This window comes from Trichomonas vaginalis, chromosome IV (assembly GCF_026262505.1).
Source record: "Trichomonas vaginalis G3 chromosome IV, whole genome shotgun sequence".
NCBI classification, from domain to species: Eukaryota; Parabasalia; order Trichomonadida; family Trichomonadidae; genus Trichomonas; species Trichomonas vaginalis.
Window position 1 is genome coordinate 10,932,991 of NC_067206.1, and position 24,165 is coordinate 10,957,155.

Here is a 24,165-nt window from a genome sequence, read left to right on the forward strand (position 1 = left end):
CGTTCCATCTCAATATTGTAATGAACTATAAACGTTTTTTGTTTTCTAATATAACTTTTTGTCCAACGGTAAAACTTTTTACACAACGGTTTTTGAGAGTCGTCGCTGTTGACTTTTTTGTAGAGCACTCAAAATAGTATAAACTTTGTCCGGACAAGTAAGGGTCTATCATCGCTACAGGAAAAGTTACAGGCGTTCAAGGAAGTATACTTTGAGAAGCCTTTCCCCCTTATAGAGATGAGATAGGACGGTTATTTTACAAAACTGACAACACTTTGACCGAGTAGTTTTTGTGCTGAACAAAAAGTGTCATATAAACATCTGTCAAAAACCGTTTTTTACTTCACTAAAATGCACGTAAGCTACGTAAGAATATACGTAAAGAGGAAGAGAGCATTGAAACATCCAATAGTAAAACTAACACCACAACAACAGTTGCAACAACAAATGCTGAATGACCCCAAGCAGAAGATAAAAACTACTATTGCCAGACCTCGTTTCAAACTTGTCAAAGTTCAAGGTGGTATACTTTCAAAGACAGTTCCTAACAAATATAAGACAACTCCTGACGAATATGCTAACGAAGTTGAAAAATGACGACTAAGCATTTCTATACCATGCGTAAACTGTCATGTAAGGTGGCATGTATTCTTTACTTTGTCCGTTGTTTGCGTATACCCTGAAACGAAATGTGTATGGTCTCCTCCTACCTCAGTGTTACTCAGAAACAATTTATAGCAAACTGAACGTTGTTTTTAACATCATATCCTTTACCTTTTGTCATTCCTGACCAATCCCAATATTTATGCCTATGCCCACCTTCTCGAGATGTAGTTAAACTTACGTAGTGACTGTGCGCAGGTAAATTTGCACCTGAAATCGTTTTACTTCCACCTGTTTCCTTTGAAGAGTTTGCACAATACAAAAACCTGTCGACTATTTGAGTCCAAGTTCCAAAACCAAGTACTACTTCTGGTCTGGTAGAGTTCATTGACGTATAAATAGAACCTATAGGATATAATGTTTGAAGTATTTCTGTCTTTAATGTTTGAAGCTCTGTTTTGTCAGCTTCTTATCTAACATTGTTGGTAGTTCATATGCTTCAAAGTTTCTGACATGACCTTCAATGTTCCTGCAACTGTTATCTAAATTGTTAAGAGTATCTTTTACGCTTGTACTCGGATTCTCTGAAGGTGCACTTGAACCAAGGTCAAAGTTCAATATTATGTCGTCTGCTCTAACAGTAGTGAAGGATTTATGTGTATGGTTCTTATCTGCTTTAAGGTCTAAACATCCTGAAACCCATCCTGTATCGGCTTTAGTTTTTAAAATCTTCGATGTCCGTTCATGATACCATTCAACCCTTTCTTTAATTTCATTATCTTTTTCATCCACATATTCTTTATCCGCTTTCTTCTCTAACGCAGCAGCAACACAGTCCTTATCTGCTTTATTTTCAAGGCTAACGTTTAAGTCTGTTATTTCAGATATAGAATGTGTATGTCCAACGGCACTTTTCCTGTTTAAGGTTTCTTGTAAGTTTGTAATATTTGCAATGGTATGTATATGAGTCTTTTTAGAATATTCGTTTTCAGCTCTTGTCACTTCATTTGACATTTTATTGTCAACATATGTTTTGTCTGCTAGTTCAGGATGAGTATGTTCTTTTGTTGCATAAGCATTGTTAGCTCTTTCTTCTTCTTTTGCTATTGCATCGTCTACATATTCTTTGTCAGCTTTGTTGTCAACATCTGCTTTCAAAAGAAGTTCATTTATAGGTTTCTCGTTTAAAGTTCCTTTTGTTGGATTTATACAGACAGTATTGTTCTTCTTGTCTTGAAATAGAAACTCATCTGTCATTGGGTTTAATGTCAGTTTTAAGTTTCCTTCTTTCAATGACTCAGATATCTTAGAATAGTTTGAAAAGTTTGTTGTGTTCTTATTTAGAGCTTGCATAATGAGTTGTCGGTTGTGTTGTATTTCTCTCATAGACGCTGTTTCATTTGACATTTTTATTATAGATAAAATATGCTTTCAATAGAAAAAGAAAATTCAAGAGTTGCTACAACTAAACCATTAGATGAACTTTTTACTAATGTCGGTCAAAAGTTTGAGACAGATACTATAAAGCATGAAGGCTATCGTTTTGACTACCCATTAAGATGGTTAAGAGACCCATCCGTCACAAAAGCTATTGGCTTTCGTAGAATGAAGTTCATTTCAGAAGCCATACATGGTTTCCCATTTACGGTCGGTTTTGAAGTTCGATACTATAACAAAGAAAAAACGTATGTATGAGAAATTTGAACAGGGAAAACTTTACAAGTTAGTTTGCTTGTAAACTTAGAAAACAACTCTTCAAGCTTTTCAAGAAAAAATAAACGATATCTATATCGAATATGCAAACCAGTATAACATTGACGAAGGAGAATACCATCTCGATATTATTTATGACAGGAAAAATGCAACTGTTAAAATCAATAAAATAGAAGACCTTGGAAAGAAAACGTTTATATTTCTACAAAATATAACAACTTGGCATGTATAGATTTATGAGGATGTTAAATCAGCCTGCAGCATATCCAGTACACCCGGACATTATGAAGTCGAAAACCCTAATGGAACATATGAAAATATTTTCGACCAAGATGCTATTATTGTTCATGCTTCATTTTCTGGCGCCCAAAACTCTTTCTTATGCTTGGCAAATGACTTTTACGAAAAACCTACAAAGTTATATGAACGCCGAGTGGAAGTATTTCAGACTTTCAAGTATGGTTTACTACAGATGGAAGAAAAAGAATAATTCCATTATACCATGCGTTTACTTAGAACTTAGTTTCATATACAACTACTATTCGAACGGTAAAAATATAATTTTTTAATACGGTTGAGGTGTTGGATTTGGTTGCCAACTTGACTGTTGTGCAGGTTCAGGCTGTTGTATAACAGGAGCTTGTTCTTCTGGTTTCAGGGTCTTTAGGTATAATACCAACGAACTGACCTACTCTTTTACCAATATTTTTGACTCCGTTCCAAATTCCTCTTCCGACAGATTTTATTCCATTCCAATATACCTCTTCCAACTCTTCTGAAGAAGTTTCCAATACTACTGAAGAAACCCATTTACTACGTGTAAAAATCTAATGTCCCGCCTAGTCTCTTACGTTTCCTGTTGAGTTCCATAGCATTCTTTAACTGGAGCTCATACATTCTGTTTCTCCTCTGGTAGAAAACATATTCTGGGTCAACTCCTGTGTTCGCGTCACTGCATAAAGTTGTTTATATCCCACTTCAGGGTTTGTATAAAACTCTTTCCATCTCATATTTGCATACCATGGTGGCAAACCTAACGCAGCGTCATTTGACATGGCAGTTTGCATTTGTACATCTGTTGGCACTTGACCATAGTTTGCCATTGCAGTTTGTATTCTAACTTCATTTGGAATATTCTCTGGGTTTGGTTGTCCAGGTTGCTGTGCATTCGCTAAGTTCTGTGGCGTCCATTTAATATTAGATAAAAATATCTCTTACAGTACATATACTGAACATTTGCAGCATTGGTTCATCTTCATATCTCTGTACTTTTCTGCCACGTCAAATAAATAAATGACACAATGGAAAAAACCTAAAACAAGTAGTCCTATTTCAAACCACATTTACTTACTAATAAAATTTCTTTATTGTGACACTTTCTCCGGTTTATAGGACCTCTCTCATATTCTATCTTGTCATATATAAACTCATAGTCATGTATGTCCTCTAACCATCTCATAACGGTTTCCAAACCACTTTTATCGTATGTAAAGTAAAAAGCATGGATGGTTATGTATAACGTCTAAAGTTTCTAAAGAGTCTCTCAAAGTCCAGTCTACTTGGTATTGAAAATCCCATGTGTTATAGAACGGCGGGTCCACTATAAAGAAAACATTTTCCTTGTCTTTATATTTTTCATACAACTCTGTCCAATGACATCTTCACAAACTCTATACCCTCAATATATTTTTCTATGTCCTCTTTGAAAACATTTGTATAGTTAAGATATAAAACTTTTGACATAAGTGTTTCAATGTCATGAACTCTTATAGTACCACTATATAATAGTCTAGCAGATATACTATCCCAGTCTATATATTCTGCTTTTTTCAAAACCTCTCTCACAATATTTTCTTATCTAATGGAATTACGTTCCATCTTACCTATAGGTATCTTTTCTTTTAACTCTTTCAATATATTGTTGTGTCTGGAATATGTTTGAGACGGTCCATATAGTTGTCGAAGTCATTGCATTAATCTTTGAGTCTGGGAATATTGTTTGACATAAATGGGATATATAGAAACTTCCACCGAACAAATCTACAAATGTTAGACCATTCGGTAGTTTCTTAAGTTCTCTCAATATAATATCTTTACATCTACTCTTATTTCCAAAGAACGGTAACGGTGGTTTTGTAAAATTCATTTATATATAATAATAAAAATGTTTTTTCCTGAAAAGTGACAGAAAAGTGACAAAACATGAAAACATATATAATTTGTGAAAAGTGAAACAAAAAGTGACATTTTTAAAAGTGACATCATTAATATGATGTAAATAACAACGGTTTTGGTTTTGTCACCGGCTGGTCGGCTGGGGTTCGGTCCTCCTCTTGGGTCTTGGGCAAAATTTCTTAGGGCTAGAAGGGGCGCAGCCCCTGGAAGCCCCTCATACCTGACCTTATAGATGATGTCAGATATTCCACGATTAATTAAACATTGTTTAAATCCTGAATGGGTTAAACTTCAATTTAAAAATGAAGATTGTGAATTATTAAATGAATATGAAAGCCAAAATAAGCTAATGAGGTATAAATATAATGATAAAGAATATTTAATTTCATGGAATCAATGGAGTCATAATCAAAGACCTCATAAACGAGAAGAAGAAATTGAAAATAATGAAATGGAAATCATTGATGACATTAAAGAGGATGGAATTCCTAAATTTTGTAGAAAAACCTTTAGAACTAAGTTAGGAGCATATAAACGTAGAGTATTAAATCCTGAATATCTTAAACATCAATTTAAAAAGGAAGACTGTGAATTATTAAACGCTAATGAATATGAAAATGCTAAATCAAAATTGAAATATAAATATATTGGAAGTGATGAAAGGTGTAAAGATAAAGATAAAGTTTATTCAGTTTCATATAATAACTGGCACACGTTAGGGATAAGAAAACATTTAGGAGATTATGGTAAAAGTTCCGAATTCTTCAAATCTAGTATGTATGAGAGAGTAAAAGAAATCAGATATAATTATTTTCATGAATAAAAAATAAACTTTAAAAATTCATGTCTTACATTTATGAAAATTTATTTTTAATTCGTAAGAAATGAGCGTCAAAACTAACAACGTGAAAACATTAGGATTCACAAACGAGGAAATAAAGGATATATTATTTAAGAAACTAATGATTATTTGAATTTATGAAATCAATTATTTGATTCATTCTTTCTTCAATCTCTTCTATTCTTTTTGTTAAATCATCAATTTTCATTAATGAGGTGATTCTTGATTGAGGAATAGATTTCAAACTAACCACCCCCTTTATTTTTGAATAATTTATTTTTAATTCGTATGAAATGAGCGTCAAAACTAACGACGTTAAAAAATTAGGATTCACAAACGAGGAAATAAAGGATATATTAGATGAGATGTGTTATGAAGTTAGTAAATATTATTTAAGAAATTGTCAAAAATTTGCCGAGTTATTAAATGATTTAGATTATGATGGAAAAATGAATAAAGATGATGTTATAAATTTCTTATATCCCACATCTGAAGAAGAAAAACCTAAAGAACCTGATGTTTTCCCTGAATATTATGAAGAACGGATTAAAGATGATGAATACAATGAAATTGAAAGACTGGAAAAAATAAGAGATGAAATAGATGAAAAAATTAAGGAATTAAGAGAAGTTGAAAAATATAATGAAAATGAAGTAGAGGGTTTAATGAATATCCCAGCTTCAGAATCAGCAGTTCAGAAATCTCATGAAGAAAGATATAAAAATTATGTCTCAGAATCAACACAAAATTTATTAGATGGCGAAATAGATGAAACACTTTCAGAAGAAGGTACTAAATTTATACGTAAACATAAGTTACAATTTATTGATAATGAAGAATACCCCTGTATCCTACTTTCACCCCCTCTCGATTCCGAAAAATTCAAAAAAGCTCTTAAAAACGTGACATATGCAACTAATACGATTAAGAAAGAAGATCATGATATTTACACAAATTATTATTTAAATAAATGCACAGGTGTTGATAAAGTTTTTGATTTATTAGATAAAATATCAAAAGAAACCATTGGAACATATAAAATTTTGTGTGATTGTGGTTTCATTATTGAAGATACTAATAATGTTTCATATGAAAGAACAGCACCGAAGGAAGACGAAGTGGAAAGGTCTATACCATTCGTTATTAAGAACATAAAAGATATGAAAACTTATAAACATTATATTTATTCATTTATTTCAGAAAAAATGGAAGCAACCCATAAAACATCTTCTCATCATTTTATAGCTATTCATACATTCCTTTTCAAAGTTGTGAAATTAAATAAGACAGGAATTAGATTTAATGTATCGGGGTACGCATTCTTGAGTAAATTAAAATGTATTCGTCACGTCGCAGATGATAAAAATTTATGTGTTCTTAATTCATTTTATGGGCTTTAAAAAATAAACTTTATTTTTATTTATTTTTTAATTTTTTATTCTTACATAAATGAACAAAAACGGAACCGCTAAAATGAATGATAATCAAATTAGAGCAGAAGGTAGAAGGTTATTTAAACGCTTCTATAACATTCCTGATGGTGTTAATCCTAAAACTCGTAGAAGTTATTTAAATGAAGCAATAGATTCATATGAAGGGTTTGACATTTCATCAGAAAGTGAGAGATTAGCGAGAATGTTAAATGTTAATATTGATTTCTATTATTGTGATCCTCAACCAGAAGACGTGGACATAAATAAGGTAGACTTTCCATTAGTGGAATCAATAATGATAGATCCAGAATTTGAAACAGTAAATATTTTATTAACACAGAGTCCATGTGGAAAACTTCACGCTGACAGAATAACAGACGTTGAAGCACTCACCGGCTATAGAGTTTGTCCATATTGTAAAGAAGAAGTTTATTCTATCCGTGATGATCCTTAAATAGTAAAGGCTTCCATCATGATATTCTAATAGATTTCTATGAATCCTTATGAAAGGATGTCCTTCAGTGACATATTTGGTAGCGGAATATTTGAAAAATACATTTAATTTCTGATTAATTTTTGTTATTTATTCTTTTTCTCTCTATTTGTAAATATATGTATCTTTATTTATAATTTTTTATTAAGTTACTTCATTTCTATTGTACTTTGGTTATTCACCTAAAGTGATTTTCTCATATTATAATAATCATTCGAATTATTTCGATGAATCTTTAACAAATTCACATGGTTTTGGATGGTTAATGTTCTAATCCAATATGTCACCGTATATAATAATAAAATATAATCTGCTGGATATTTTCAATGAAACAACTTTTGTTTCATGTTAACAGCAGTAACTTTCAATTACATGAGATAGGTATTTATTATTATAGAAACATTATCATTTATATATCGAATTAAGAAAAATAATTAAGAAAAATATAATGGTGGTGTACCTGTCTGTGCAGGTCTACGTCTTTCTTGAGGTACAGCTTCAAAAATGATTTCTTCTTTGCTTCCAGGGCCAGTATATCCATACTTTAAAATTGCTGCCTTATTATTACTAACATATCCATAGTTTGGAGCCGACCATACATTAACAAGCTTATTGTCATAATACCATTTAATTCCTTCATTAACCAATTGATGGGATCTTGTGATAAAATCTAAATTGTTATCTTCGACAAACTTTTCTACCATATCTTGACCAAAAATATAACCTTGACCTCTGAATGATTTTTCGTATCCTTTTGAAATTTTCTATAGCTGATGGGTCGCTCCAAGTAATGTCGGCCATTCATCCGGTTTTTGGTATATCGCAGACTCGATCTATTGTATTAATTTTTCTGATGTAAACAAGCTCGGGCGACAATCCACCGTGGATACTTAAAACTTTTCCATCAGTTAAAGCTGCAAGAGGTAAGCAATTAAATAACATATTAAACATCTCATATATCTGATTTCCAAAGAAGTGCTTCTGGCATTCATCAAAAAAGCCATAAACTGAATTAATGTTTTTATCTTCGTGGTTGCCTCTAAGAAGATAAATTCTGCCTGTTTTAATCTTCCAAGCTAACAAGTAGCATATTGTGTCAATTGAATAATAACCTCGGTCAACGTAATCGCCCATAAAAAGAAATTGGTTGTTTTCTTCACCTCCTGCTACTCTGAATAATTCAAAAAGATCTTCTAGCTGGCCATGAATATCACCGCAGAAAATGATTGGAGACTTAAGTTCTAATAAGTTACTTTCTGCCAAAATAATGTCCATAGATTTCTTTATTAGGCTAATGATCTGGTCTTGGCTAATAGGAATGGCGTTTTGGATATTATGAATAATCTCATCGACGTTTAGCTCTTCCATCTTTTATAAAAATGTAGTCATGACAAAATTTTCTTGTAGTCAAGAAAATACGTAGACCAGGTTCATCAGGGGTTAAAAATTTTTAACTTTATATATAAAAATATTGAATTAAACCCAATTGGGCTTTATGTGCAGCCTTAAGGGTGGCTTTCGAGCAAATTATCTCTTTTTAGCTCAAGCGAGAAAGATGATAACGAATAATTATCATTTTGGAATTCAAGGAATATGATGTTAATTTTAACAATTAAATTCTTCGTTTTCGTCTTAGTAAAACACCATCTCGACCACTATTTTTGGAACGACGATAGGTTCTATTTGGCCTAGTCGGGACCCATAAATATTCCAACAATTTTTAAAAATAAAACAAAAACAAAAATGGTAATAATCCAACTAAAGAATCATATGTTGGAACGGGTTCATGGTTTCAAAATGAATGAAAGCGTTATATTAACTGTAAACAATGTAGAAATACAAATAAATAAATATTTCGCTGTTGCAATTTCTCAAATGATTTACAATACTTATGTATTAGATAACAACACACTAAAGATCAATATCAAAACGAAAGTAGAATCACAAGAAACATATGAAGTGTTGAAAGAGATATTACAATATAATAAAACAGAATTTGAATGCAATGATACGATATCGAAAGATCTTTTTTACATCGGAAATAAACTTGGAATACAAGAACTGATTGATACATATAAAACACAGGTTCTCGACAAAACGGTTCTCGACAAAAATAACTGTGTTCAACTACTCGATATTTATTTTGATATTTGTTCTGAGAGTAAAATATCAGAATGTGTTGATTTCATTTCTTCTCATTTCTACGAGATTGATCAAGATGATCTAAAATCAATTTCGAAGAAACTCGGATTTGATATCATTCAAAGTATTTTTAATAATGATAAACTATTAATCAAAGATGAGGATTCGATAGCAAATTTCATATTCTCTCTCATGAACGAAAGTGAAATTTTCTCACCACTCGTTGAATGCATTCATTTCGAATTTTGCAGTGAACAAGTCATCAATAAAAATCTTGTCATTAGTGATGAAAACAACTATTTCAATATTATCAAATCTCTTCATGATTCATTACTTAGATCAAGAAATAAAAAACACGATTGCAATCGTTATTTCATTCCAAGCGATTATCAAGGCGTTTACAAATATCTTGATGATCTTTCAAGAAAAGTTGATCAAACTTTATTTGAAACAGTATGTGAAGACATTCTAAATAAAAATGATGATGAAATTCGTAATAATATCTTATTCGAATCATGTGAAAAAGGAAATCTTACACTCGTTAAATCTCTGATTGAGCATGGCTGCGATAAAGAAGTTAAAAACAAAAATAATCAGACTCCACTCCATTTATCATCTTTTAATGGTCATCTTGAAGTTGTTAAATATCTTATCTCTAATGGAGCTGATAAAGAAGCAAAGAATAAAGATGGATATACTCCACTCATTTATGCATCAAGATATGGTCATCTTGAAGTTGTTAAATATCTTATCTCTGTTGGAGCTGATAAAGAAGCAAAGAATGAAGATGGATATACTCCACTCATTTATGCATCAAGATATGGTCATCTTGAAGTTGTTAAATATCTTATCTCTAATGGAGCTGATAAAGAAGCAAAGAATAAAGATGGATATACTCCACTCATTTATGCATCACAATATGGTTATCTTGAAATTGTTCAATATCTTATCTCTAATGGAGCTGATAAAGAAGCAAAGGATAATGATGGATATACTCCACTCATTTATGCATCAGAAAAGGGTCATCTTGAAGTTGTTCAATATCTTATCTCTAATGGAGCTGATAAAGAAGCAAAGAATAAAGATGGATATACTCCACTCATTCGTGCATCATATAATAGTCATCTTGAAGTTGTTAAATATCTTATCTCTAATGGAGCTGATAAAGAAGCAAAGAATAAAGATGGATATACTCCACTCATTTATGCATCACAATATGGTTATCTTGAAATTGTTAAATATCTTATCTCTAATGGAGCTGATAAAGATGCAAAGAATAAAGATGGATGGACTCCACTCGCTCATGCAACTTTTAATCGTCATCTTGAAGTTGTTAAATATCTTATCTCTAATGGAGCTGATAAAGAAGCAAAGGATAAATATGGATCTACTCCACTCATTTGGGCATCAGCTAATGGTCGTCTTGAAGTTGTTCAATATCTTATCTCTAATGGAGCTGATAAAGAAGCAAAGGATAATGATGGATATACTCCACTCATTTATGCATCAAGAGAAGGTCAGCTTGAAGTTGTTAAATATCTTATCTCTAATGGAGCTGATAAAGAAGCAAAGAATGAAGATGGATATACTCCACTCATTTATGCATCAAGATATGGTTATCTTGAAATTGTTAAATATCTTATCTCTAATGGAGCTGATAAAGATGCAAAGAATAATGATGGACAAACAGCAATGGATCTTGCAAAAGATAATGTAAAAAATTATCTAAAATCTTTATGAATGGTTTTCTTTCAAGTCCAAAAAAATAATAATAAAATAAAAAAATTAAAAAAAAAACTTTTATTTTTATTTTATTTTTCAGTTCTATTCAAAAATTGAATTCTAAAATGAGAATTATCGTTATCGACTTCATGTTGAATCGAATTTTTAGAGCTTCTTGGTTAAAGAAATCCAATTTTGAGCGTTGGCTCATCCTGGGGTAAACTGATGACGACTCAGCCATAGAATGGTTGACTTCTCCTCTCCTTTGAACACGTGACTTCTTGTTATTTTTATAAATATATAACATCTGAATGTGAAAATCAGAGATTTAAAGTGACTTATTTTTACTTTCACAATTATTTCAAGAGAATTAAAATATTCTGTGCCTATTCTGCTTTCCACGAGCCTTAGAACTCACAAATTCTGTAAAAATAATACTTAGAACTGTTGTTTATAATTATAGCACTATCACAATTTTGGGAATGAAAATTATCATAATTAATATTTTATAAAAATATAGTTTGAATTAACCAGAAAGAAGAGCACAGCCAGAAGTTCGTAGTAAATATAAATTAGATGTTTCTAGTGCGAGCTACATCCTTATCAAAAAAACATGCTGCACTTGGTAAAGATACGGTAAAAATCTGATGATAATAAAGGACTCAAAGAGCTAAATTGTATGGGATGTCATTATGGATTGATTTTAGGATTTATCTTTTATATATTCATTATGACTATGTCATGACGAAATTTATTATATAATTAATTAGGGTTGTACAAACTGGCACACCTTTTTTGGCCAGCTGGCACGATTTTTTTAAAAAACACATTAAAAAAGTCACTTTTTGCCCCATCTAATGAGATTTTTTTACAATTTTTTCCCCTTATTTTTCAATTTAGATATGATTTTAAGCTCTCCAAATTGAAGTTTACCTGATGTTTCTTAGTTTTTATGATAATAAAATGTTGCAAAGTTGAGTTTGGATTCAATAAATTTAAGAAAATTTTATTTTACAATGAAATTATAAGAAAGGATGTTTTTATCCTATGTCAAAGAGAATACATTTGTAGATCCCGACTTTTGACATGGTTGAAAATTCCAAAAAAAAATTCAAAATTTAAAAAAAAAAATTAAAAAATATAAATTTCATGTTAAAAAATGATTTTTGAAATTTTTTGGAAAAATAGAATGTCATATTTTTATGTTTTATTGCTATTTTTTACGAAATCAATAAAATATTTGTTAATTTGGCTGAGATTATAAATAAAATCTTTCTAAATCTTGCAATTGATTGCTAAAATCTGTTTTATGTATTAATTGGCATTGAGATTCGTTATAAAAGAATGCGAATTATTTTGTATGAGTAAACGCATTTTGTAAAATTTCAAATTCTCTTCTCTCATTACTTACCTTAGATCTCTCGGCTTTTAGCTCTCAGATTTCGCTCATAGAACTCAGGTTTTAGTTATGTACTCATAGATGTATCATTACTGCCCGCAGATCTCTCATTACTACCTTACTAACCAGATCTTAACTCTCCGACCTTACTAACCAGATCTTAACTCTCATTACTACCTTACTAACCAGATCTTAACTCTCATTACTACCTTACTAACCAGATCTTAACTCTCATTACTACCTTACTAACCAGATCTTAACTCTCATTACTACCTTACTCATCAGATATCTAATTATTTACATATGATAGTTAGTATGGGTTAGTCGTGTACGGAGGCACTGCGCACCTACTTACCCATTATATGTGAATTTGACACTTTACGAAACCGCTAACGTATATTTTACAACACAAACGACAACACTAACTTAACCTTAAATATTTACAAAACCGCCAACCATTTCACCTCACTAACGACTTCGCTAACGAACTCACTAATGAAAAAATAAACGTTCTCATACATTTTCTTCTATATCTTCATTGTCAATGTTAACTCTATTGTAGTCATACTTGAAGTCATAAAGTTTCTCAAGTTTTGAAATGCATAGTCTTGTTAACTTACCTTCATCATCATAAGTTTTTATAAAACTACCATGACAATCTTTATACACAGTCAATGTATAGTCAACTGGTCTAGGATGAAGTGTAAAGAACAAGTTATGCTCAGGAAGGAAGAATAAATGTTTAAATGTATGTTTGTTATATTTTTCGATTTGTATGAGTTGCTTTTGTTCTGTCATTTATATAAAAATAAAATAAAAAATAAACTTAAAAATTAATGATATCACCACCATCACACGTATGAAAACATAGCACAAAAATAAATTTAGGTGAAGTGGTGAGATCTCACCTCTTTTTTCACCCTGTTGAATTCATTGCTTTATAACTCTCTTCCTTGGTTTCTTTTTAGTTGCTTTCTTCACGTCTGTCTCCAACTTGACTGTCTTTCTTCTTCGGCCGTAATGATACCAGTTACTTCCACCAGTCAATGGGTCAAATGGTCTTTCGTAAGGGTTTCCATACATTCCATAGGGACCATACGGAAGAACTACTGGTGGAGAAGAAACATTTTCTTTAGTTCCATCGACTCTATTTAAATGCATTGTTTCACCTTTCATCTGGTCATTAAAGTCTTTTGTGTGTTTTGCAAACTCATCGTTCTTTCCTAAAGCATTTTCTGACTCAGTCGCAACCAAATTGGATGCTTTATTTATGAGCCCTATTTTATTTAATCTTAACTTCTTTGCAACCCAGCCTCCAATCTTCCCTTTATTTGCATCTAATGTCTTCGAAACCCTTCCTCCACTCATTTTATTTACTGCGTCATAAGCTCCAAGTGCTTTTGCTCCAAATGCTAATGCTTTTGTTCCCATTGCGCCTAAAGCTGCCCAAGCTACCATTTACACCATATTAAAATCATCTCTCTTCAATATTATCTCATAAAAGTTCTCGTTACTGGAGAAAGTCAATGAAACATAAGCGTTCTCACGGGCTTCGCCCTCACCGCTTTGCGGTCTATCTAACTTCTTTCTTATCTCATCTATTCGCTTCAAAATGTCTGAACAATTGCTAACATCTTCTACAACAGTTATTTCATCATGAATGACCTTCAAGAACAAACTCATTTAATATGCAATTAAAATCATCTCAATAATGAGTCCATCCTTTCCATCTTTAGGTAGCACAACATCTTTCATTGAAGAAGGTTCAACAAGTCTTATGTTAAACATACTGACAAAGTTTGTTATACTATAATGCTTCGGTGGCGAATACATATAGTTTGAAAGACATAATATAGATTCTTCAGCAAATTCACTTATACTGGATTTTATAACAATGTTTTCACGAGACCAAATGCCACCAATTGAAAAACTTGTAAGCAATCCTGCTGAACCTTCTACTGTAAACGTCGATGGTAACATTCCACGAAGGTCATCTATTGACATCTTTGAGTCACTGAATTTAAATATTTTCTTAAAGCAATCGTCATTATCTAACCATGCAATAGCTTTGAAGTTTTCATTCGAATATACATCTGCTTCATTAAATGTAAATCCTGACTTCTTTGCAGAGACGACTTTAAAATCTATTGAGTTTGTTTCAAAATTATATGCTATGGTAACTTCTGAAGGTAATGGATGTCCTTCCGCAGTAAGTTGTTTTCTCTCACTACCGTTTGAAGCTTTGTGTTAAAAACTTTCATGTCATCTCCTGTGTCTAGTTCACATACACAGCAACAGGAAAACTATCTTGCTTCTTTGTTTCATCATTATACCTCAAAACATTAAAGTTCTTCAATAATATTTTCTTCCTGCTGGAATACTTCTAACTTGCCTTATTTCAATAGCTTTCTCACCTCCTACATACTCTACCCAGTGTCTTGGATATTCATAAGTATACTGACTTTCTTGAATTTTGGTAGGTTTCATCATAACGTGTTCATAGTATATCTTTATACTCTTGTCAGTTAGACTCGGTGCTATGTTCTGAATATTTCTGACTTGCATTTTTAATGGAGATAAAATGAAGCATTTAATACATGACGTAGATGAAGACATGAATGAAAGCAGTGAAAAGCTCAACAGTTCTCTCATTTTTCCTCTTCAGTAAGGACTATGAGTTCTGTTCAAATGGCGTTTATTTCTATTGTGGAAAGATGGGTCAGGTAAGACATTTAACCTCATTCGTCATATACTCATAACAGAGCGTTTAGAAACGACTCTTACTATGACCAAATCATTATATCAGCAACTTCAGACTCTATGGACTCAACAGCGAAAACATTTATGTCAAAAGTTCAAGCCTCTGTCGTTAAAGTTCCAGACGAACTCATTGAATTTCTTCAACGTTACATTCGACGTAAGAGAAATATTATGCTATCGTAGAGTTCATACAGTCAGGAATGCAAAAGACTTCTGAGGAGATGGAAAGAATTATTGACAAACACCACTTACGTCAGTATTCAGGAGTTTACGATATGAAACGACTACAAACTACATTCTATCAAAACTTTCAAAATACCCCTTCAAAAAATATCCTTCAAACACTCTGCTTAGTTTGCGACGACTTCGCCGGAAAAGGTTTAGTTTCAAAGCCTGACTCACCATTAGCTAACATCATAACTAAAGTCAGACATTACCATTAACTGTAGCAATACTTATGCAAACATGGAGGTTTTTAGCTTTAAACATAAAGCGTCTCATAACTGACTTCGTTATCTTTCAAGGTTTCTCACGCTTATGATATTGAACTCATTTGGAAACAGTCAGGTATAACATTACCTTTTGAAGAAATTTGGGAAGCATATAAGTCTCTCATCTCTCCTCGTTCATACCTTGAGATTCATATCATGACTAATACCATTAAAGTCAAAAATATTCCATGGGAACGACCAACATTTTTTAAAGCTTAACCTTCAATTGACTGATGGTAAACAAATTCCATGCATCTCTGTCGCCATTTCTGTTAATATTTTTGCTGTCATTCATATCATCCACTTCCCCATCCGTTAGCTTTTGAGGATATGCGTTAGAATAGCTGTTCTTAAATGAAGGCTTTCACCTTTGAGAGCATAAACTCTATAACTTTCTGCATACTTTATGTTTGAACCTCCTGAGCCATCATTGACATAAATTTTTATAGGCTTCCACCCTTTGTTCATGTTCCTGCTTCTTCCCTTAGCTCTTTTGTTCAGTAGTTCTACATCTTTATACACAGCACCTGTCTCAGTGAATTCAACAATATTTTCATTCGTTAGCTTTACATTCAAACCCTTGTCGAGTATATTGTTCATTTCATACATATAAAAGGTTTTTATTCTATATGAAATGAGAAGCAAATCCATCTTAGCTGGTGCCGTTAATGTTCCAATTGAACCAACATCAAATGTTGACTCACGAACGACAAACAATTTGTCATAAAGAACTATAGTTCAGAGTGTTTGAAAGAAAAAGAACCAGAACTTAAGTCGTGAATTTAAACTCAGCTTCAAACGCTAACGCTACATCAGATGTTAAGTTAGAGTATCCACCACTGGACCAAATTCTTTCAAGAGAAGCCAACGACAACCCTTACACAAATGTTCAAACAAATCCTTCAGATAACGTAGACCATTACCTTCTTCAGTTATATCAAACTATTTACTCAAAGACGATAAGAAGCTTTTGACAAATCTTATAAGCAAGAACCAAATAATTCTAACAAAGGAGGACCTTGAAAATGTTATATCTCACGAATAACAGGGAAACAATGTGTCATTGACTATCTCGACCCTGAAATCGAATGCTGTGGTCAAACGCCAATATTCATGAAAATAGGTAACATCCGCATCATTGAAACACCAGGAACTACAGGAGTTGAGTTTAAGTATAAATATTCGAACGAGTATACAAAACTTCAACAGAATATAAACTTTGTTTGAAATATGTTTTAGTAAATTAAAGCAGTCAGGAGGGCTCTTTGAGCCCATCTTGGCGCTTTGCGCCGTCAGTCAAAAAAATTTCAAGTTAGCAATTTGTAATATCTATCCAAAATTCTTCAACAGTATCGAACTCATCTTCATAATGCAAACCTAATCTTATCGACTTGGTGCAGTTTTCACTAACACAATATTTTTCTGTTCTCTTGACTGACATAACTAACTCATTTGTTTCATCAAACAGCAACAACCAAAGTTCATGACCTAATACATAACATTCATACTTTATATTTTTAGCTCTGAGTTCTCTTGTAAGCTGTTGCATTTAATATTTTCTAAAAAGTCAACTTCAACGTTCATTCGCACTGGTGCCTTCAGTTCTACAGGCTCTCCTTGAAAGTCAACAAGTCTGAATTGCATGTCTTTCAAATTATGAGGACTAATGCGAACCCATTTACCTAAATGAGTTGCTATGACAGGAACGTTTGGAATGAACATTGAATTGACTGCATAACAGAAGGATTTATATTCTACTGAACCTTTACTATTAACTCCTGAAATGCCTGTGACATTAGCTATTTTAGACTCAATGTATAAACAATTACCATAACATACGTATGGAACAGATTTCATCTCAATCGTTTGTCAACACTTTTCAAAGGAAATGTCATATGGTATGCACCCAAAAGAAGTTGTACTCTATGACTCATTCTTGGTATCTTAAACTCTTCGCTGCTGAACTTCAATGTTCCCTCAGAAGAGAGTTCGACATCTATGTTGTCAATAGTTTCTTCATTTATGAGAGTATTTATGACTCCAGCAATTTTATCTATTCTATACCCAGCTCTGTTAGGAAATGTTATAACACTTCTTTTGTCATCTATTTCAATCTCTATGAAATCTGTTTCATCTGTTATGACAAAAGTTGCGATAGTATTGAAGTCAACAACTCTGAAAGCAAGCGCTTCATTCTGAAGACCTAAGTTTGTTTGTAGCTTTACTGTCCCGTATTCGTTGGGTCTGTACTTTGCAAATAGAACAACATTTTATTCTCATTAAAATATGACTATTGCTGCATATGCGTATGAAACAAATGAAGCAAGAAGAGCACATGAACTAGTAAACGAAAACTCAACTTTAACCATTGAAGGCAATGATTTAGTCATTGACGATGGAAAGACTAAAAAAGTCATTGATTTCGATACTTTTAACACTTATGACCCATTCATTACAACAAGCAAGGTTCCCATCATAAATGATGGAACGGTGCAATATATAAATTCAACAGTAGATGCCTCATTAGTGAAAGTATTAAATGTTCTCATTGAATTGTTAAAGAGCTTTCGATTTGACGACAACATTAAATGCCTAAAGAATTTAGTCATGAATGAGAAACAAATTCTCGGCGTTGCTGGTAGCAGTAATGATGTACACCTTATGACATTAGAATATTATAACGAACATAAAGATGAACTGAAAGGAGAGAAGGGTGACACTGGACCTCAAGGACCACAAGGAATACAAGGAATACAAGGAATACAAGGACCTCAAGGCGAAAACGGTTTGGATGGAAAGGATGGAAAGGATGGAAAAACTGCTAAATCATGGATATGGACCTTATAAATACTGGTTTAACAGCTGCTTCATATGGAGTTCTTCAATACCAAATCGGAAAGATATGGGCAGTACTTGGTGAAGAAGTTTTAGATGACGTTAAAAATGCTTTGAACTTCATTTCAAATGGTTCGGATACTATTAAAACTTTATCTGGTTGGATGCAAGAAACAAGGAGTCAAATAGATACTGTAAGACGTATAGCAAACAATGCACGTACGGGATTGGATACTTTACGAGAAGCACAAAATACACTAAAGGAAGCAAATGATATTCTTGGCTCAGTATCAGACATGCATGAAGATTGGCTTAAAGGTATTGACAAATCTTTAAAAAATCACAGTCAGTCTATTGCTGACTACAAGAAAAGTATAGATTTTTTACATAGTGCTATGGACGTACATGATGGAAGCATAAGGAACTTACTTAATGCTAACAATAACTTACCAGGAACTATTAAAGCATTTATAAAGTCCTTTGTAAAACCTGGTGCTCTAACATTTAGGTCTTTGAGAGCAAGAGCATTGAAGTCAAGAGATGCAGAAACTCCAACAGAAACTCCAGAAGAACCACCAAAACCAACAGCTAATGAAATATTGTTCGAATATTTTCCAAGGTACTCTGTTCTCATTGCATACATTCAAGAAATACTTAAGAAAGCAGACTTGACTTTAGGAGATGATGAAAGTTCTGTATATCTTTCGTTCCAGTTTCAAATAGCAGAACTTTTGAGACAGATATGCTTAATGTATGACAACATCTCTGATTTCACAAGATATGATGACGACCATGACCCCGAACACGGTGAAGAAGAAGTTTTACAAACATCCATTAAGACAGGAAAGGTTTTAACACAAAGTCTCATTATTGACACCAAAGATGGCGAAGTGGACGTTCTTCAAGAGCTGAAGAAAAATACTTCTTCGGGAGGTGGTGGTAGGCATGAACTTGAAATAAATGAGATAGAAGAGAAATTAGCCGAAAAAGCAGATAAAGAACATAAACACAATATCTCCGATATAAATGAACTTCAAGCTACATTAAATAGTAAAGCGGACAAAAATGAACTTGACGCAATGAACAAAGTTTTGAAATCTCATAAACACAATATCTCCGATATAAATGAACTTCAAGCTACATTAAATAGTAAAGCGGACAAGAACCATGTTCATTATATAAGTTCAGATGAACAGATTATAACGGACTATCATGGATATTTAACACAGGATGAAGAAGTGAAGACGAAAAATGTTAATGAAAGAAGATATAAATTCATTCGTGCTAAAGGTTATGACATACACTGTACTGTACAGTATGAACAGGTATAGCACCAAAACATTTGGTTATAACGCTGAAATTTATGCTTCATACTTCTTTGTTAACGGTGTATTAGTTGAACCAAGATTTATGTTAAGAGTTAAGGCAAAAATAACTTTTGAAGATGCTATTAAAAGTAAAGCTGACAAAAATGAACTTGACGCAACGAACAAAGTTTTGAAATCTCATAAACACAATATCTCCGATATAAATGAACTTCAAACTTCTTTAGACAGTAAAGCAGACAAAAACCATACACATAATCCTTCACTACTGTTAGAGCTGACGACATAATATGAACTTTGACCTTGGTTCAAGTGCACCTTTAGAGAATCCAAGTACAAGCGTAAAAGATACACTAAACAATTTAGATAACAGTTGCAGGAATATTGAAGGTCATGCCAGAAACTTTGAAGCACATGAACTACCAGCAATGTTAGATAAGAAAGCAGACAAAACTTATGTGGATGCAGAACTAACAAAGAAATTTTCGAAACCAGATACAATGACATTTACAACAGAAATTATAAATGGTGAACCAGCAACTCCATTTGAATTTGTTAGAGGTCTTCAACCAGATACTTTTGAATTTTTCTTGGATAATTCTATTGAACTAACATTACATTATAAAAGTGGAACAAATGCAACATTTCATCCGGGAGATACATTCCAAATGGTATTTAATGACATAAGTTCTTTAGAATATGTTTATAGAGTTATGAGCATATATGATTTAATATATCCTATAGGAGCTGTTTATACGTCTATGAATCCAATAAATCCAAACACTTTATTTGGTGGTAGATGGTATGAAATAGTTGACAGTTTTCCATTCTACACTAATACGCAGTCAATGAAGATGGGAGGTTCAAAGAAAATAGGTATTGAAAACCTTCCTTCACATATGCATAGGTTCAGTGGAAGAACATCTGTGGAAGGAAACCATTCACATTCAATAACAAAAAGAGGTTATATAAATCTTGCAGCGGGTTCGAATAGACAGGGAATGAACAGATATGATATCTCAGATGACCCCAAAGATGTTAGCACAGGTATTTTCTGTGGAACTGCAGGAAATCATACACATGTTGTAGCTGGTATTACAGACCCAGCAGGTAATGGAAAAGATTATATGCCTCCTTATATAACAATGCACGCTTGGATACGAGTTGGTTAAACTCTTTAACTTTACATAAATGAGCTTGAAAGAAGTATTCGAACAACATCCATGGAGGTCTTTTAAGAAATTCAATGAAGCTGCAAAGAGTTCGGGATTTACTAACAGAGCTGAAGTGAAAAGGTTCTTTACAAAAATGTTGTACATCAAACAAAAATAAATCCTTACGACTACTTTTTACCAATTTACTCCAACACTCCTGACGCATACCAATTTGACACTCTCATTCAAAGCAGAAAAGGAGGACATAAACCATTCCTCATCTTCATAAATGTTAACACTCGTAAAGCATATGCATATCCAATGAAGAAAAAGGAACTCGTGAAGTGTTAAGAGTTTTACAAAAGTTTGTAGCAGAACATAACCCAAGTACTTTAACATCAGACCAGGATTCAGCATACCTCAGCAACGAAATCACAGAATTTCTCATTAAGCATAACATAACTCACTACACTACTGAAGACCATAACCATAACATACTCGGCATCATAAACCGCTTCATAAGGACTCTCAGAGATTTAAATCAAGAGCGAGACTTTACCGAAGAAACAATGAAACATTTTCTCGAAGTATATAATTCCTCAACACATTCTACAACAGGACATACACCAAATTTAATGACACAACAACAAGAAGAAAAGTATATACAAAAGAAACGAAGCCAAACACAAAATATCAGAAATTCAACACAATTTACCCTCATTCCTGGTACAAAAGTTCGTGTAGTTCTTGACGACAAACCGTTGACAAAGAAACGTTTAAGGTTAAGTCGAAATTATTATATCGTAGACTCTACGCAAGGTAATGGATATCTTATAAAAGCTGCCGACGACTCTATTGCGTTTTATCCTCGTCATAAATTAGTCGAAAGTAGTAATGGCAAACTTGCTGAAACCATTGACGAAGCAAAGCGAGGAGTGGTTATTGAAATACTTGGCTATAACACAAACGATGACACTTATAAAGTAAGATATGAAGGAGGCGTTGAAGATGTTATACCATCTAAGAACTTGAGAGAGTCAAAGCCAACACATCTGGGACCATTAGAGCGGGAGTACTGGAAAGACAAAAATATGCCAGAAAGAATAAGAAAATTCTTCTAAACTTTTTCATTTTGTTGCTGAAAAATGACCAAATTTCATGAATTTTCATAAAAGATAAAAATAAAGTTAGTTTTATTTTTATTTATTTTTTTATCTCATATGTAAAGACAGTAATGACAAACATTGAGTTTGAAACAGTTAGAAAGATTGACAATGACACCAAAGTGGTTAGAATTGGTGATTTAAACGTAAGATACTGTAAGAAATACAACAAATATTCTTTGTCAGACATTATAACACCATCTGGAAAGAAAACAAAGGACTGGGTTAGAATTGCTTCTACTCAGAAAATTTGACAAGAAATCCTGAGCTTATGATATCGGTAAGATTCTATGGAACCACAGCATATCTCATCGACAAAAGTCTTATACCAATAATTCTTCTGTGGATTGACCCTGTTGTTGGATATAACTTCATAACATATGGTTCATTCGACTCAGAACGTTGCAGTGAAGGCTTACTTTACATCGTTCAGAAACCGAAGGACTTCAATACAAAGAGATATAAGATAGGAAGAACATATAATATAACTCAAAGATATGACAGTACAGTCAATAGAATCAAGGTTGTGTTCGTTAATGATATGAGAGCCGCAGAAACAGAACTACTCGAAAAGTTTGAGAAAATATATGGTGCTCCCATAAAAGGTAAAGAAACGTTTGAAGTAGATGAGATAGATAAAGCTATAAAATTATTTGACGAAGTTGCTGAAAAATACATGTAAAGCGTTTATTTTTGGTCTTTTGTGAAAGTCAGAAAATAACGCTAATTTTTTCCTAACAAAAATTTTTATCTCGTATGTAAAGACAGTAATGTCAACATCAGAGAACACAACAACTGCTATCGTTCATGAAGCCATCAATGAAGAATACGAGTACATACAGTATAACAAACAGTTACGTCTCATTCGTTCAGTCAAAGATGACATGTACCAAATGCAAAGTATAATGAATGCTCTTCGTTCTACAAAGCAAGCATATCATTGGTTTGAAAACCAACAGACAAAAGAACTTTTAGAAGAATTTCCTCATATGATTGCTTCCCCCGGTTTTCCGAGGGAAGAGATTCCGTATGAAAATCGCAAGAATTTGGCTCCTGGTTTGAAAGGTTATTATGTTCATAGACTTTTAGTAAACGCTATAGCAATGTGGGCTTCACCTCGTTATGCTTGTTATATTTTCATGATGTTAGATGAACTATATAAAGCAGAACGTGGAGAGATGGAAAAGAAACTTCATGCAAAAGATGAAGTCATTGAATCCAAAGACAAAAGCATACAGAAAAGAATACCGCGTTCAGTACCAAAAGGAAAGGAAAAGAGTTATAAGTATATGATATATACTGAAGAGTTGGAGAAAGAAGAAGACAGAGATATGGTTATGTTACATTTAGTCAGAAGAAACAATAAAAGCTTTTATGACTTAGCTAAGATATATAAATCTGACAGAAACTGGTTCTATCGTGAAAACTTACCGATTTCAATGACACCGAATGAGCAAATAAAGGAAATTGTCAAAAATACTCTTCCTCAAACACACTATGACATCAAAGGTTGCACAATACTTACATTCAAAGAAGACTTAACATTACTGAAGGAAAAGATAACAGAATATTTCGACAACTTCAAAGAGGAAGAATGAAAACTTACCGATTTCAATGAAAAACATTAACTTTTTGACGAAGTGAAGATTTGCACTTTGTCAAAATTTAATGAAAAAACATTAACGTAAACATTAACGATAAAATTTATTTCCTGGACTGTTGTCAAAATGTCATGTTGTCATCATTTTTAAAAGAAGTTAATTAACCTGGTAGCACATGGTGACGTGGTGACACTTTCAGTTATTCAAAAATATATTTTTGCTTAAATAACTTCAGGGTCTATTTCTTCAACCATTTCACTTCCTTCGTCAATGTCAATAGAAGCTTCTTCAACCTTTGGTAAGAATTTCTGTATA

General features: G+C 32.6%; 7 protein-coding genes and 3 pseudogenes across 10 annotated transcripts, besides 4 other annotated features; 5 read left to right on the forward strand and 5 right to left on the reverse strand.

Annotated features, from left to right (window-relative positions):
- Window positions 1-600: 600 nt before the first annotated feature.
- Window positions 601-1,368: a mobile genetic element.
- A 4,221-nt stretch (window positions 1,369-5,589) lies between these two features.
- Window positions 5,590-6,052: a mobile genetic element.
- Window positions 6,053-6,781: 729 nt separating this feature from the next.
- On the forward strand, window positions 6,782-7,219 carry TVAGG3_0068890 (uncharacterized protein; the record flags this gene model as incomplete). Its single annotated transcript, XM_051221621.1, has 1 exon — window positions 6,782-7,219. The coding sequence occupies one exon, from the start codon at window positions 6,782-6,784 to the stop codon at window positions 7,217-7,219; it is 438 nt and encodes a 145-aa protein (XP_051106607.1).
- Window positions 7,220-7,327: 108 nt separating this feature from the next.
- TVAGG3_0068900 (phosphoprotein phosphatase protein) lies at window positions 7,328-8,752 on the reverse strand (the record flags this gene model as incomplete). Its single annotated transcript, XM_001299135.1, has 1 exon — window positions 8,060-8,626. The coding sequence occupies one exon, from the start codon at window positions 8,624-8,626 to the stop codon at window positions 8,060-8,062; it is 567 nt and encodes a 188-aa protein (XP_001299136.1).
- A 228-nt stretch (window positions 8,753-8,980) lies between these two features.
- TVAGG3_0068910 (cyclin-dependent kinase inhibitor 2C-related family) lies at window positions 8,981-11,140 on the forward strand (the record flags this gene model as incomplete). The annotated part of the gene is made up of 1 exon (XM_001299134.2): window positions 9,056-11,140. The coding sequence occupies one exon, from the start codon at window positions 9,056-9,058 to the stop codon at window positions 11,138-11,140; it is 2,085 nt and encodes a 694-aa protein (XP_001299135.2).
- A 1,709-nt stretch (window positions 11,141-12,849) lies between these two features.
- Window positions 12,850-13,451: a terminal%2Cinverted (terminal inverted repeat of Maverick-1B/1C transposon ID:TVAGG3_0068920).
- Window positions 12,850-24,165: part of a mobile genetic element that runs on past the window's edge.
- Window positions 13,452-13,952, reverse strand: TVAGG3_0068930 (protein of unknown function, DUF4107 family; the record flags this gene model as incomplete). The annotated part of the gene is made up of 1 exon (XM_051221622.1): window positions 13,452-13,952. One exon carries the CDS (start codon window positions 13,950-13,952, stop codon window positions 13,452-13,454), a length of 501 nt encoding a protein of 166 aa, XP_051106608.1.
- On the reverse strand, window positions 13,980-14,204 carry TVAGG3_0068940 (uncharacterized protein; the record flags this gene model as incomplete). Its single annotated transcript, XM_051221623.1, has 1 exon — window positions 13,980-14,204. The coding sequence occupies one exon, from the start codon at window positions 14,202-14,204 to the stop codon at window positions 13,980-13,982; it is 225 nt and encodes a 74-aa protein (XP_051106609.1).
- On the reverse strand, window positions 14,205-15,086 carry TVAGG3_0068950 (annotated as a pseudogene). The gene has a single exon. A coding segment is annotated over exon 1 (882 nt).
- On the reverse strand, window positions 17,282-17,494 carry TVAGG3_0068960 (uncharacterized protein; the record flags this gene model as incomplete). Its single annotated transcript, XM_051221624.1, has 1 exon — window positions 17,282-17,494. The coding sequence occupies one exon, from the start codon at window positions 17,492-17,494 to the stop codon at window positions 17,282-17,284; it is 213 nt and encodes a 70-aa protein (XP_051106610.1).
- TVAGG3_0068970 lies at window positions 18,380-19,099 on the forward strand (annotated as a pseudogene). Its single transcript has one exon. A coding segment is annotated over exon 1 (720 nt).
- TVAGG3_0068980 lies at window positions 20,310-21,127 on the forward strand (annotated as a pseudogene). The gene has a single exon. A coding segment is annotated over exon 1 (818 nt).
- On the forward strand, window positions 23,020-23,847 carry TVAGG3_0068990 (KilA, N-terminal/APSES-type HTH, DNA-binding family; the record flags this gene model as incomplete). Its single annotated transcript, XM_051221625.1, has 1 exon — window positions 23,020-23,847. One exon carries the CDS (start codon window positions 23,020-23,022, stop codon window positions 23,845-23,847), a length of 828 nt encoding a protein of 275 aa, XP_051106611.1.